The sequence below is a fragment of the Hibiscus syriacus genome, unplaced genomic scaffold (assembly GCF_006381635.1).
Source record: "Hibiscus syriacus cultivar Baekdansim isolate YM2019G1 unplaced genomic scaffold, ASM638163v2 tig00112928_pilon, whole genome shotgun sequence".
Classification (NCBI taxonomy): domain Eukaryota; kingdom Viridiplantae; phylum Streptophyta; class Magnoliopsida; order Malvales; family Malvaceae; genus Hibiscus; species Hibiscus syriacus.
Genome location: NW_024063422.1, coordinates 87886 through 102339, shown reverse-complemented (window position 1 = coordinate 102339; position 14454 = coordinate 87886). Strand labels below are relative to the sequence as shown.

The 14454-nt window shown below is 36.6% G+C and overlaps 2 protein-coding genes and 2 pseudogenes across 3 annotated transcripts; 1 reads left to right on the top strand and 3 right to left on the bottom strand.

Annotated features, from left to right (window-relative positions):
• Window positions 1-375: 375 nt before the first annotated feature.
• Window positions 376-2555, bottom strand: LOC120184751 (annotated as a pseudogene).
• A 2141-nt stretch (window positions 2556-4696) lies between these two features.
• On the top strand, window positions 4697-9411 carry LOC120184750 (elongator complex protein 2-like). Its single transcript, XM_039189132.1, has 10 exons — window positions 4697-4957; window positions 5048-5135; window positions 5676-5761; window positions 5941-6094; window positions 6451-6611; window positions 6820-7494; window positions 7618-7939; window positions 8174-8391; window positions 8630-8804; window positions 8900-9411. Exons 1-10 carry the CDS (start codon window positions 4814-4816, stop codon window positions 9409-9411), a joined length of 2535 nt encoding a protein of 844 aa, XP_039045063.1. The 5' UTR covers window positions 4697-4813.
• A 1887-nt stretch (window positions 9412-11298) lies between these two features.
• On the bottom strand, window positions 11299-14035 carry LOC120184748 (annotated as a pseudogene).
• On the bottom strand, window positions 11378-12743 carry LOC120184733 (serum response factor homolog A-like). 2 transcript variants are annotated; one of them, XM_039189119.1, is made up of 2 exons: window positions 12358-12723; window positions 11378-12249 (listed from the first exon to the last, which is right to left on the bottom strand). In XM_039189119.1, exons 1-2 carry the CDS (start codon window positions 12679-12681, stop codon window positions 12226-12228), a joined length of 348 nt encoding a protein of 115 aa, XP_039045050.1. In that variant the 5' UTR covers window positions 12682-12723; the 3' UTR covers window positions 11378-12225. The 2 variants fall into 2 exon arrangements, with proteins under 2 accessions (XP_039045050.1, XP_039045049.1); XM_039189118.1 differs by having other exon boundaries at window positions 12217-12294; window positions 12358-12743.
• Window positions 14036-14454: the final 419 nt, after the last annotated feature.

The following is a 14454-nucleotide window of genomic DNA, read 5'->3' as shown; positions in this document are numbered from 1 at the left end:
TTTTGTCCTGAAGATAAAGAGTGTAGGATTCCATGTTTTACTAGACATTATACAGGGTATTTTGGTTAGGTTGGTTGTATAAGTGCGACCTTTGAGCTATCCCTTATATGTATTGTACTGCTAATAATGCTTATTTAAATTTAATCATCTTTAAAATGGTATGTTAGGAGATTTTCGGTTTTAATGAATGGATATCGATCGGCGTTTCCGGTTCCTTGGCAATGATTAGCTTGGGTTCTACATTTTTGTTATGGAAATGTAATCTATAGAAAGAAGATATGATATGCCATTCTCACCGAACCATTATCATTGGCATGTTATATGTAAAAGTATTTTGTTTCTTGCAAAACATAGAAGTCAATCATGGTGGAAATACTATAGGGTTCGGATTTTGAACTTCGAGTCCAATGCCTCGGAACATATCTTCGACATGATCTTGTAGAATGCATCCAATTCGGCTAGTTGCTTGATGGTCGTCTTCTCCATCATGGTCCTAGCAAGCTTCTGCTTTTCGTCATTCATCTTCAACGTTTGCTTGTACATTGAACCATTCCTCACTGTTGCTCCCATTTGCTTCAGCCTCTTCTCTTGCTGTAAACTCAACGCAGTGTTTTCCTACATTCACATCAATTAATGTTATATTCCATTTTCAGGGTGCATGGGATTCGAATCCGGAACATTAAATTATTTTTGCTTTGCTAACCTCCAGGAAATTGGCTGACTTGACGTTCGGGTTCATAGCGGGAACCGAGCGTGTTTCCTGAACTATACATGGATCTTGCTATTGAGAAGCATTTATTGATTTTCTTTCGTTTCTTCTCTATCTCCTGGTTTAACTGTAGAGTTTTCGGCATGGAAATTGAGCTGCCGAGTTTGTTCCCATAAGCAATCACTGCCTTCACAAACTCCTGTATTTATATAACAACAATCATGGATCTAGATATATATATAATGTACCTTCTGCTCTAAAGTTAAGCGGCAGAAGTACTGTACCTGATATGCCGATGCACATGCCAGATAATCGAAAGCGTCTGAATCCAATTGCCGCATTCGCTCGGGATAAAACTGAATCCCCGTGGTGAATTTACCCTCTTCCGGGTTGTATGCTTCGCGATCATAAAACCCTTCCACCAAACCATCTGGTGCAAAAGCCATTGGCACAAAACGAGGAGCAAGTATCTTTACGCCTTGGTGGTGATAACTGTTCACCTTGATTTCCATCTCGCTTTCATCCAAGCTACCTTTAAACCACCGGTGCAAAGGGGTGTCTTTCACTACCTTCACCGCATGCCGATGACCGTCGTAATTATCGTAGTCTATATGAACAACTTTCTGTCCTCCCTAGCTTTTCTTCGACAGTTCTTTCCCTATATCTTGATACTACGTGCCACCAGATGCAACGTTGAGGACTTGTGATCCTCTACATATTCCCAGATAGGGTATGTTCCTCTCAAGACACAACTTAGCAAGCCTCAACTCGATCGAATCTTTCTCTTTGTCAATCGAAGTATCGCTTCTGTGAAGTCATTTAATCTCGTTGAGTTCCTCTACCGAAAAGAAAGACAGTTCAGAATCATAAAGGGACGGATTGATACCCTCTCCTTCGCAAAGAAGAACACCATGGATAGGCTCGAAGCTTTGAAGCAGGATGTGGACTCCGGTGACTCGAGGGACAATCACAGGCACTGCCCCATAGCTAACAATGAGATCTAGATGATATTCTCCTGCGCAAGGAGGATGACGCATTTGTAAGAACTTTGCAAAATTCATATATATATATATATATATATACACATATACACTTACGTCGTTAATTAACTAAGAAAAATTCTAAATATATACACGTACGAATTTCACCTATAACCTAACATCTATATCTATGTATGCATGCATGGATCCAAAAAAAATCGGAATACGTAATGTGCCCACAAAATCCACAAACTTATTCTTCCGAACAGCTCGTTGAGAGACGATGAGAACCCTCGGAAGAATCATCGATATATCGGAAGCCGTGGACTCCATTACCGAGATAATGTGCTAGCAGCGATGAAAATTACGGTTTGTTTGATCGGTCGCAGATTTTTTTTTTCTTTCCTAAATCAATAGGTGAAAATGGCAGAAGATGTAGGCGCCGGGGATTTGCACATGCAAAATCTAATACAAAACGTTGAGATATTTAATAGACGTTTTTGTTTGGTTTTCAATGAAATACGGTGCTAGTGTTTGCGTTAATTTAGGTTAACCTAAATCTCGTATTGAATTATATTGAAAGCGATGTCGTGGAGATGATCCAATTCAGAGCAAACGACACTGATTATCATTATCCACCTTGTGGTGTTTTTAACTACGAGTCTAATTATAGAACGAAATAATCTATTTCTACATATATTTAAATAATCTTAAAAGGTAACACGTGTCTCCATATTTCATTGGTTTTAAAATCTCTTACGATCTTTTTATCTTAATTTTTTTTATTAATACGATGTAAGTACAAGATAATATCTATTTAAAGAGAATTCTTAGTCATTTGACATTAAATGTTCAACCTCTGACATTCATGATGTTCGAACTCGATACCTCAAATAATAATACCAATTTTTTATCATCGAAATCATTTAGTTCATGTTTGATTATAAAATTAAATAAAACTTCTTTAAAAAAACATTAGCAGTTTACTTCTTATTAATTTCGTTATAAATCACAATTTTAAAGTTTTTTATTTCAAGTAATTTTGATTTATATTTATGTCATATTTTGTTTTAAATTTTAAAAATTAACATATAATTTATATGTTCCACAAATAATAAAAATTAAATTTATTTAAATTTAAAAATTAAAATCAAATTAATATAATATATAAATATTGAAGATTAAGTTTATTATTATATCAATAAAATATATAGATCGATGGTAGCGACACACACGTACAAGCGTGTGGGATCAGGATGAGTTGAACCCACAAAAAAAACAAAAACTTTATTATTGAATAACAATGTTATTGCATCAAAAATTAACATATAGTATATACGGACCAATTTATTTTAGTAGTTAAAGAAATTTTTATTATTTCTAGAGGTCACGGATTCGAACATCAATGGCTATAACATGGGTGATTAAATGTTCATTGAAAAACCCTAAAAACCTAATTTCCTCTTATTCATGTGTCGTTTATCTATTTTCTTTTTCATCTTTGTTGATCGACGGCGGCACCAACTTTAATGTTGATTGGCAACTATCGGTATTCTTTATTTTTTTATATTATATCTTTATTTTCTTTTATTTTTTGATTTTCAATAAGTTTACTTGTGTTGCGTGTTTTCATCTGCATTTATGGCGCGTTTTCTTATGTTTTTTTGCCATTTTGTCATATCTTTAGCCCTTTTTATTTATCTTTTCTTCTTCTAAGGGTTGATTTGACATTGTCACGACTGATCAAGATGACGCTTATCTGATGTATTGTAATTTTACATGCTTTGGACCCTCAGATTGGATTTGGATAGCCGATTTGTGTTCGTGGATAGTTTTTCACGTCGCTCATGTCTGATTTGCGATTTTTCAGTGATCTTTCAATAGTTTGATCCCCTTTTATGGTTCTTTTGCCGATGTAATCAGATCTGTTTGTATCTATTTTCGTTCGATTTTCTTGGTTAGATTTAATATTTCCTTATATGATCCTTATGTGATCTTAAGTTACTAGTTTTGTTTCAATGGTTATATGAAATTTTTCTAATTATGTGCTTAATTTACGATTGTGATTGGAAATCATTATTGTAATTTGAGATATTTCTTATTTTGAATAAAATTGATTCTATAAAAACATAAAGTAATTTAAAAATTTTGAGTTTTAATATGTTTATTATCGAATCAAGTTTGAGTGGATTTACATAATTTGTGGATATTCATTATCATAAACTTATAAATCAAATTGTCTCATAAAAAATAAAACTCATACTTTAATTAAATTTATATTATTCAATCAAATTTTTGTATAAAATCATATTAAAGACAAAATAAACATAACATTAATACAAATATATTAAATATTAAAATAATCTCTAAGTATTTAATTAATATAAATAGAAATATTGAATAAGTTTATACTTTAAATAATTAGCTACAGGTGATACCTGAATGATAAAATCATAAAATAGATAAAAAGCTTAACATAAAAATAAGTGCTTAAATTATATCCAAAATTAACTTTTTGTGTCTAAAGAAATTTTTATTAAAAGTAGGTGCTTAATATTTTATTTGTTACATTTTAGGAGATTACAGTTAAAAAAAGGGTTAAGTGACACGTGTCAAGTTTATATATATATATTATTTTTTTTAAATAAAATATTAATAAAATATTTTTTTAAAAATATGAACATGACACGTGCCACTTAATGATTTTTATAACGGTAGAAACCTAAAAGTATAAAGGAAAAAAACTGGACACCTATTTTTAATAAAAAAAATCTTTTTTAGGTACCAAAATTTAATTTTGAGTATAGTTTAGGAACTTATTTTTATATTAAGCCTAGATAAAATATTGAAATTTTTAGTATTAAACTGAAGCAAATTAGATGTTTTTAGGTTAATTCAAAATCCAAAGAATAGTTTAAGGATATTTGGGTGGAATTACCCAAATTTTAAATTACCTTAACTCCCGTCAATATAGTTTTTCTTTTCAAAACCCTAAACCTTCCCAACCTCCCTTTGTCGTCCGAACTAAAGAAAGCTAAACTGGGCAGTGGGCAGAGCTGAATTCATCTGTTTTAGTTGCCGCCACTCTCTCTCTCTCTCTCTCTCACTTCATTTTCCCCTAAAAATGTCTGTTAATGTCAGTAAAGCAGAAGCAAAAAACTTGTTCATATCAGCGGGTTGCAACAGAATAGTCAACAACGTTTCGTGGGGTGCTTCTGATTTGGTCTCTTTTGGTGCCCAAAATGCCGTCGTCATTTTCTGTCCCAAGGTTCCTCCTTTATCTTCTTCTGCCCATCTCTATGCTATTTTTTTTTTGATCGAACGCTTATTCTTACTTGTCTTTGTGTATGTATTGCAGGCTGCTCAGATTTTGACAACACTTCCGGGTCATAGGGCAGCTGTGACCTGCACCCATTGGCTTCCAAGTAACAAGTTTGCATTCAAAGGTACGGTTTTGATCCTGTTGCTTTATTTGCAAAAGGGTATAGATTTATCAAGTTGGAACATGTTTTAACTTGTGTTTTTGATAAACGGTTCAGCAAAGGAAGAACAAATTTGGGTTTTGTAATTGGTTCGTTTTGATTTACGGATCTTCTGAGTTTTGTTTTGATTCTAAATCGTTGTTAAAAGGTTCCAGTCTTTTTTAGTGCTTTTTGGAGGATTTGAACCATTTATTGGTATAGTAATGATCTCTTTTCTATTGTTTATTTGCAGCTGTCAATGCTGTTTTTTTGTTTGCAAAAGGGTGTAGATTTATCAAATTGGAGCATGTTTCCGTTTTTTTTTCATAAACGACGATGTAAAGGAAAAACAAATTTGGGTTTTGTAATTTGTTTGTCTTGGTTTACAGATATTCTGAGTTGAGTTTGTTTCGACTCTAAATTGTTGTTAAAAAGTTCCAGCCTTTTTAGTGCTTTTGTGAGAATTTGAACCATTTATTGGTGTAGTAAATTAGTAATGAACTCTTTTCTGTTGTTTATTTGCAGCAAAAAGCTTAGAGCGACATTATCTATTGTCCGGAGATGCTGATGGTACTTTGATTCTATGGGAATTTTCTGTTGCTGACACTAAGGTATTCACTCTGCAAATCTCTTGTTTAGTTAGAAAACAAAATATAGTGATTTGGCGGTGTTTTCATATATAACTTTTATTTGAAAGCATTTGACAATTGGCATGTTAATTTTTATTGGATCTTATAGTTAAGATTGTTTTATGTTGATTATTCCTATCCCCCCCCCCAAAAAAAAATAGTGGAGGCATGTTTTACAATTGCCGCAATCACATAAGAAGGGCGTAACGTGCATTACCGCGTTTATGGTTTCTCAAAGGGATGCAATATTTGCTACTTCTTCTTCTGATGGCACTGTTTGCATATGGGATGCCGAGCTTCCAACTTCTTCTGGGGGTGAGTCAAATGTTTGAAGAAACTTAGTTTAACTGTTTTGCATTTGCATATTCTAGTTTAACAGTTAATCTAGAATATTTTGCTTTCCACCGTTCTATAACTTGCCACAATTGTAAAAATAGTTATGTTCTGCCCATAGTACTAAATGGTGGCCACAATGCAGTGTAACAGACACATCACAACGGTTTTCAAGGTCACCACAACCGCAACGGCAACCGCAATTTAGTACTATGGTTCTGCCTCTGCATCTAAATTGCTAGTTATCACTTGTAATCTTCTTTAGATCTTGTTTTGCACAGATTGTTTATGTGACGTTAGTCGGTAACCATTGAAACATTTGATTGTTTTTCCTCTAGGTGAATGTAAATTAACATGTCTGGAAAATCTTATTGTTGGCTCAAGACCTATGGTGACGCTTTCACTTGCACAACTGCCGGGAAATACAGGGCTGATAGCCCTGGCAATGGGGGGATTGGATAACAAGATATATCTTTATTGTGGGGAGAGGACTGGAAAGGTACCATCATCTGACTTTTTTGTTGTTGTCTATTTTCATGTATCCCTTCTTTCCTATTGATATCAACTCAATATGTTTTTTATTCGAAATTGGTTGACGTCAACCATGTATATCGAGTATTTCAACCATGCATTTATGATCTCCCTTGAATATTTCTTTGTAGCCAATAAATAAAATATCCTTTTTATTTTTAAATTTGCATGTGCAGTTTGTTCGTGCTTGTGAAGTAAAAGGGCATACAGATTGGATCAGGAGTTTAGACTTCTCGTTACCTATATTTAGTGGTGAATGCGATAGTATTCTACTTGTAAGTTCATCTCAGGACAAAGGTATACGCATATGGAAGTTGACTCTCCGAGGTTCTCTAGCAGACACAGAGGGTACACGTAGAAGAGGTGAAATAAGCCTGGCATCTTATATTGAAGGTCCTGTTTTCGTAGCTGGCTCATTCTCTTACCAAATATCTTTGGAATCTCTTCTGATTGGACACGAGGATTGGGTATATTCGGTACAATGGCAATCACCTTCAGTGGTTGCCGAAGAAGAGGTTGGCTTCTATCAACCCCAAAGCATCTTGTCTGCATCAATGGATAAGACGATGATGATCTGGCAACCGGAGAGGAAAACTGGTATTTGGATGAATGTTGTCACTGTTGGGGAATTAAGCCATTGTGCTCTAGGCTTTTACGGTGGCCATTGGAGCCCTGATGCATGTTCTATCTTGGCTCATGGATTTGGTGGCGAATTCCATATGTGGAAAAATATCGGTGTTAGCTCAGATAATTGGCAACCACAGAAAGTACCTTCTGGGCATTTTGCAGCAGTGACAGATATCGGTTGGGCAAGCTGTGGTGAGTACATACTGTCAGTAAGTCATGATCAGGTGAGATGTCATCCTTGTTAAAGATGTAGGTGAGAGGTTGAGATAGCGATAGAATTAATGTGCATTCCTTAAAACTTTCGTGAAATTAAACGGCGGTGTTGATGTTGGAATCTCTTGTTGCAGACGACTCGCATTTTTGCTCCATGGCACAATCAAGACCCTCAGTCTAATGGGGACTCCTGGCATGAAATTGCCCGGCCTCAAGTTCACGGGCATGATATTAATTGTGCAGCTATCATTCAAGGAAAAGGGAACCATCGTTTTGTTAGTGGAGCAGACGAGAAAGTTGCCAGAGTGTTTGAAGCCCCTTTATCTTTCTTAAAGACACTGCATCATGCTACTTCAGAACAGTCGAGTTTTCCTGAAGACGTCCAAGCAGATGTTCAGGTCCTGGGTGCCAATATGTCTGCCCTTGGTCTATCACAGAAGCCTATTTATGTAAATGGTTAGTTTCGTAAATAACTAATATACAGTATGTGCATTGAGATCCCTAGCGGTACACCCCCTCTTTTTATCGCATTACTATGTGTTCAGGTCTTATCGTCTTCTTTTTCGTGTTTCCTTTCGACGCTGAAACTTTCTTGTCTTTATATTTGTAACGACTTAAGTTTACCACCATCAGTTTATGTGCATGAACTTGCGTAAGCCAATTATTTGACAGGAAAAATTTTCCTTGCAGCAACCCATGAGGTCCAAGATAATCCCGGAAATGATGGTATTGACACTGTTGAATCGGTTCCTGATGCTGTTCCAATTGCTTTAACTGAACCTCCTATCGAGGATCAACTTGCTTGGCATACGCTATGGCCAGAATCACATAAACTCTATGGTCATGGGAATGAGCTTTTTTCTTTGTGCTGTGATCATGAGGGAAAGCTCGTTGCTTCATCGTGTAAGGTACATGTGTCTTTCTTACCATTTGGCAATGTGACCGATTAATTTGGTAAGGTGGATTGTATTTCGATGTAATCTTGTCCCCATGCATGTTTCGAATTCATCTCTCTTCACCTTGATCGTTAAACCATACAAGTCATGTGAGTTCGCAATATGACCGACATTGGTTTAGCAGTGCTGAAGTGATCAACCATCACACAGAAAGTTGTCCTCCGATTGTTTCTAACTACTTCGTATGCAGGCCCAGTCTGCAACAGTAGCCGATATATGGTTATGGCAAGTGGGTTCATGGAAAGCTGTTGGCCGCTTGCAGTCTCACAGCTTAACCGTGACACAGATGGAATTCTCTCAAGACGACAACCTTCTTTTGGCAGTGTCACGGGATCGTCAGTTCTCCGTTTTCAAAATCAATAGAGGTACCCTGATATCTACTCACTGTGTTCTAATACCGTTTACTCACATTAATTGAATGTTGATCGTATATGACCGTCGGTTATTTTTTTATCTGCAGGCATGGACGAAATCAATTACAACCTTATAGAGAGGCGGGAGGCCCATAAACGAATAATATGGACATGTTCTTGGAACCCTTTTGGTCACGAATTCGCAACGGGTTCTAGGGACAAGACGGTGAAGATTTGGGGTGTGGAGAAGAAGACATCTTCAGTTAAACAGCTCCTGACTTTACCGCCGTTCGACAGCAGTGTCAATGCCCTCTCTTGGGTTGGTCTCGTCCGACAAAGAAATCACGGGCTTCTTGCAGTCGGAATGGAAACCGGACTCCTTCAAATTTGGAGCCTTCATGTCGAAAGAGGAGATTACAGCATTTCAACGGGAAGTGTGACCGCTGCTCCGATCATCCGGCTCGATCCTTTCATGTGCCATGTATCTGCAGTTAACCGTTTGGCGTGGAAGAAGCGTGAGAAGAATGAAAATTACACAAGCCTCCAGCTTGCTTCTTGCGGAGCTGATAATTGTGTGAGGTTGTATGAGATAACCGTCGACAAACCCGATAACCATTGAATAGTAATAATTATAATCTACTTGATTTGTCAAACTAGAAAAATAATAATAATAATAATAATAATAATAATAATTAATATTTTATTGGTTTTCATTTATAATCTGTGAACTTTATTTAATATTATTATTGTTATCTACATCATTTAGGATGTCTTAACTAGGGGTGAGTGAAATTCGAGTCGAAAAAAAGTTAGTTTTTCAAGTCGAGTCAAATTGACTTCAAGTTATGATTTCATAAATTAGATTCAACTCAAAAAATTTTAAAATTTAAATCGAGTTGGAAAATACAATTTGGATAACTCGAAATTTTTAGTAATTAGTTGATTGATTTTTAAGTTTGAGTTAAAGTTTAAGTTGAATCCCTCGACTTTGTATGGCATATGCAAATCACATGTGAAAAAAATATGAAAAAATATATATGTTTTGTATATGATTATAAAATTATTTAAATTGAAATCAAATAATGTCATAATATTGTAAATATTGACAATTAAATTTAAATTGGAACTCGATTTCAAGAAAATTTCATGTCAATTCCGAGTTATAAAATATGACTCATCAACTCGAATAACTCAAAATTTTTTTACTCGACTTAATCGAACACAAACACCTAATCTAAACTTTTATATTATCTCACAGATAATCTTAATTGATTTCAAACCTTTAAAATCGTTAGATAATAAAAAAAATCCAAAGCTCAGTGTCATTGTCATTTTATCTCTTTTCTTCATTATTAAGATTAAGGGTAAAATACACAAATAGTCCCGACTACAAGGTATTGCTTTATTTAATTCATTGACTATTAAAAGTTAGAAAACAGTTCTCTAACTATAGAGTGATGCTTTGTTGAATTCTTTTACTATTAAAATTTACAAAATGGTCATCCGACTATTTTATTATGTTTCAAACTCATCATTTTCCGTTAAAAGTTGACAATATTCTGAATTTAACCTCAACCTATTGGCTGTGATATGATAAAATATTATCTCAGAATCTCAAACTCTTTAATTTAAGAAACGCGATCGACTTCATTAAAAAGAATATTTTCCTTCTGTTTCCATATTATCAAAGAAATATTGTCCCTCTTTTATAAACACCAAACTACAATATTTCAAATCCAATATACCAAATTTTATATATAAATTAAAATTATCAAAAATAAATAGGCAAATGCTGAAATATATATACTCTCTGAAAAAAATGAAAACGTTTATGATCAAACACACTTTCTAATTTTTTAGAAATGCGTGGGACTAAAATGGAACGTGCCACATAGAACAAAGGCACACATATCTATCAATCGCATCTTTTGTTATAAGCAGTGCATTTACTTTATATGACATACACGGTCAATGAAAGGCTGTCTATTGGTGAATAATTGGCTAAAATGTATCAATTCAATAAATACTTAATTTAATGGTGTGTTCACATCTCAAACCATTAAACAATCAACATAAATGAAACAAATCTTCTGCACACTCAAAAGAATGAAGCTAATCAACTGTGCATATATCAATGATGCAAAAACTAGCAGAATTCATGGCACGAAACCATGAATTTGCAGAAATAAAGAGATTTTATACGACCAGAAAACCTGTTGGGGCAAAATCGCAGTCAAAAGGGTACACTAAGGGCAGGAAGGGATCCTCATGAATGTCTTTTTGCACTTGATGGTCCTGCACAACTTGAACAGAAATAGCAACTTTACCGACAGAAAGCCTTCTGATTTCAAGCACTTGACCTCAAACCTTATTTTGGATAGAGACTTGGAACATTCCACCCTCGTGGAGCTTGTTCTTCTAGAAAGCTTACCGAGTAATGGATTGATCATACATGAGCATCTAGCAAGAATTTCACTTGCAAGTTCATGTCTCTGCATACCCAACATTGAGTATAAGCTTTTACAGTGAAATCTTCAGATAGACTTTTGTTTCCTATATGACATATCATAGTGAAATACAGTAGATAGAAAAATACCATCAGAGTTCCTTATTATCCTTCAAAAATTCATATCAGAAAACCAGTACCGCTAACAAAGCAGACATTAAAACAGAAATTAAAGCTATAAACCAAACCCTTCTTTCAAAATTGTTGTTGCTTTCTACTTGACTTGATTTACATTGGCCGTGAAGTCTTGATCTGTTGATTGACGTTATCTGTCGAACGTTGAGCAGATGAATCTGGCAAAACTACTGCAGTGGCACCTGTCATGGTTTGGAAATGAGAAGGCATAGTGGGTGCCAGATGCTGAGTGGAGTACATCTGAGAATTAGCAGGATCTGTGAAATCATAAGCATACATGGCAGGCATGGCAGAGGTAGGTGCAACAGATTGTGATGAACGATGAATCTGAGAGTAATGGACATACTGTTGCTGATTGTTTGGGACTTGAACCAGTTGCGGAGTACCGGTAGCTGATGTTCCGAATGCTCTTGCAGCAGCAGCCATTTCAGGATTGGAAATAGGAGCACTTCTCAGATGGTTGACTGTCAGATTGGGAGGGGTCTGTGAATGGCTAGATGGGATTGCATTAGTGCCTTCATTCGTACTAAGTTGCTGGACATGAAAGTTGTAAGCTTGGCCTTGCCCTGTCGGCACATAATAGATGGGATATTTCTAATAAATTTGAGCATGATGTTGTTGTTGGGAATGATGTACACGGTAATAAGCTGAGATTGGAGCAACCCCAACAGGGTGTTGATGAATATAATGTGTTGCACCAGTATGTAAGAATTGTGGTGGAGATGGTTGTCGCAACTGTTGATCAAATTGGGGTTGCGACAATATATAAACAGAATCCTGAAGTTGTTGATGTTATCTCTGCTGCTGCTGTTGTTCAAATTGGAGTTGCTGCAATATATAACCAGAATCCGGAACTAGTTGCTGCTGCAACTGTAGATCAAATTGGGGTTGCTGAAAGATATAATCACAATCCGGAACACGTTGTTGTTGCTGCTGCAACCGTTGATCAAATTGAGGTTGCTGCAGTATATAACTAGAATCCTGAACTAGTTGTTGCTGCTGCAACTGATGATCAAAATGGGGTTGCTGCAATGTATAACTAGAATCTTGAACTAGTTGTTGTTGCTGCTGCTGCTGCAACTGTTGATCAAATTGGGGTTGCTGTGACATATAACCAGGTTCCTGAACAAGTTGTAATGGAAACCGAGCGTTTGCATTCGGATCAGAGATATCAAGGTTTGGATCAACAGGGGTTGTAGGAACCCCGTTGGTCCCAGATGGGATTTGAACTTGGTCTTGATGAATCATATGTTTTTGGCGTGACAATGGATTTGCAGAACTACAATCACTGCCAAATTATATATATATATATAACACGATCTCAGCTGCTTTCTAAAAGTAAATCCAAGCAAAATTAAGGAATAGAAACAAAGATGTAAGGGGAACCTGGAGAAGCCAAATCATGACCACTGCTAGATTTCTGTTGATTCTGAAGAGGAGCACCTTGAGGTAGTGATTGTGGAGGCGATGATTTCTTGTACCCAACAGGAACCCCATGATCCGATCTTTCGTCATCCGAACAAACCAAATTCGTATTTTCCCCAGGAACCCCACCACCAGAAACAGCTTGCGTCACCGATGACGATCCCATAAGTCCTTCATCCTGCTGTTTCGACGCTCCACCAGAAGCAGCTGCAGTAACAGTAAGATGAGCAAACCGTTCCTCAATCCCTGCCATTTTATGCTCCTTCTGATCATCGGCGTGGACTCGAGTCGGGGGCACGTTCGCAAGCGAGGGAAACGAAGAAGTAGAGCCGAAAGAGGAATTAGTTTCAAGCATAGGAGAATCGGGAACCGACTGAACATCGTGATTTTTCAAATTCAGATTCTTCCGACTCCCACTTCCTTCATCTTTCAAACCAACTTCAACAACACTTACCTGACGATCATCATCCAATCCCAGCAAGCAATTCGCCTTCGTCGCGGAATCCGAAAACCCTCTGCTCAACAACCCCGCCCCATTCAACGCATTAAGAAACCATTCATCGGACTTCGTCGAATTGTTTAGAATCGGCCCCATCGAATGCCAAGACAGTTGGGTCTCCTCTGGATTGATAGGGAAAAGAAAGAGTCGAATACGCGTGTACTTGTTTGATGACAATGTTTGGGAACACGTACGATCGTATTCGTCGATCATGTTTTCAAAGTCTTCATCGGTTGTAACAGAGATGAGAGAGTCGAGGTCTTCAGAAGGGAGCTGGTACTTTAGAGTAAAAGGGCGACCGTGGAGAATAGAAACGGAGAGGCGGCACTGGAGAGAAGCGAGGGAAGTGTGACGGTCCACGACGACCATACGGGTGTCGCCGCCGATGTAGCATAAGACATGTAGCATAAGACTTTGTCGTGAGGACGAGGGACGATGGTGCCGCCATAACTGCACATAACGCGGATCTTTGAGTGTAGAGTAGGAGGAGCTGGGTCGTCCAATGAGTCAGTGTTACGGGAGCGTGGCGAGGAATTGATGGAGTCGGGATAGTTGGCTGGAATGGTAGCCGCAGGGAGGATTCCGGTCGTCGTGGTGATAGGAGGTGGAGCCGCCGCTGATGGCGGAGGCTGGGGTCCCATTTTGGGGTTTTTTAGAGGAAAATTAATAATAAAAAGAGGGGGAAATAAGGAGTAAAGTAGACTAAACTCATTCTTCTCAAAACGCCTGGTTTTGCCGCGTTATTATATTTTAAAAAAGGTAAACTAGGTCAAATATCACTTACCTTTAGGTTCGGACTCATTTATGCCAATAATGTTTTAATTTTGTCAATTTTAACACTAGCATTTAAGTTTAACTACAATTATGCCACTCCGTCGTTAATGACGTAACGGCACGATGACATGACACGCTGACGTGACTCCCTCACCAAAACGACGTAGTTTTATTTGAGAAAAGTTAACAAATAATGCATTTAAAGTGATTTGAACCAATAACCTTTTGAAAAAAAGATTAATACTTAACCACTATACCAAATTAGACTTTTTGACATAATTCTATAAACATGATATACATAACATAAGTCAACATTTGAAAAG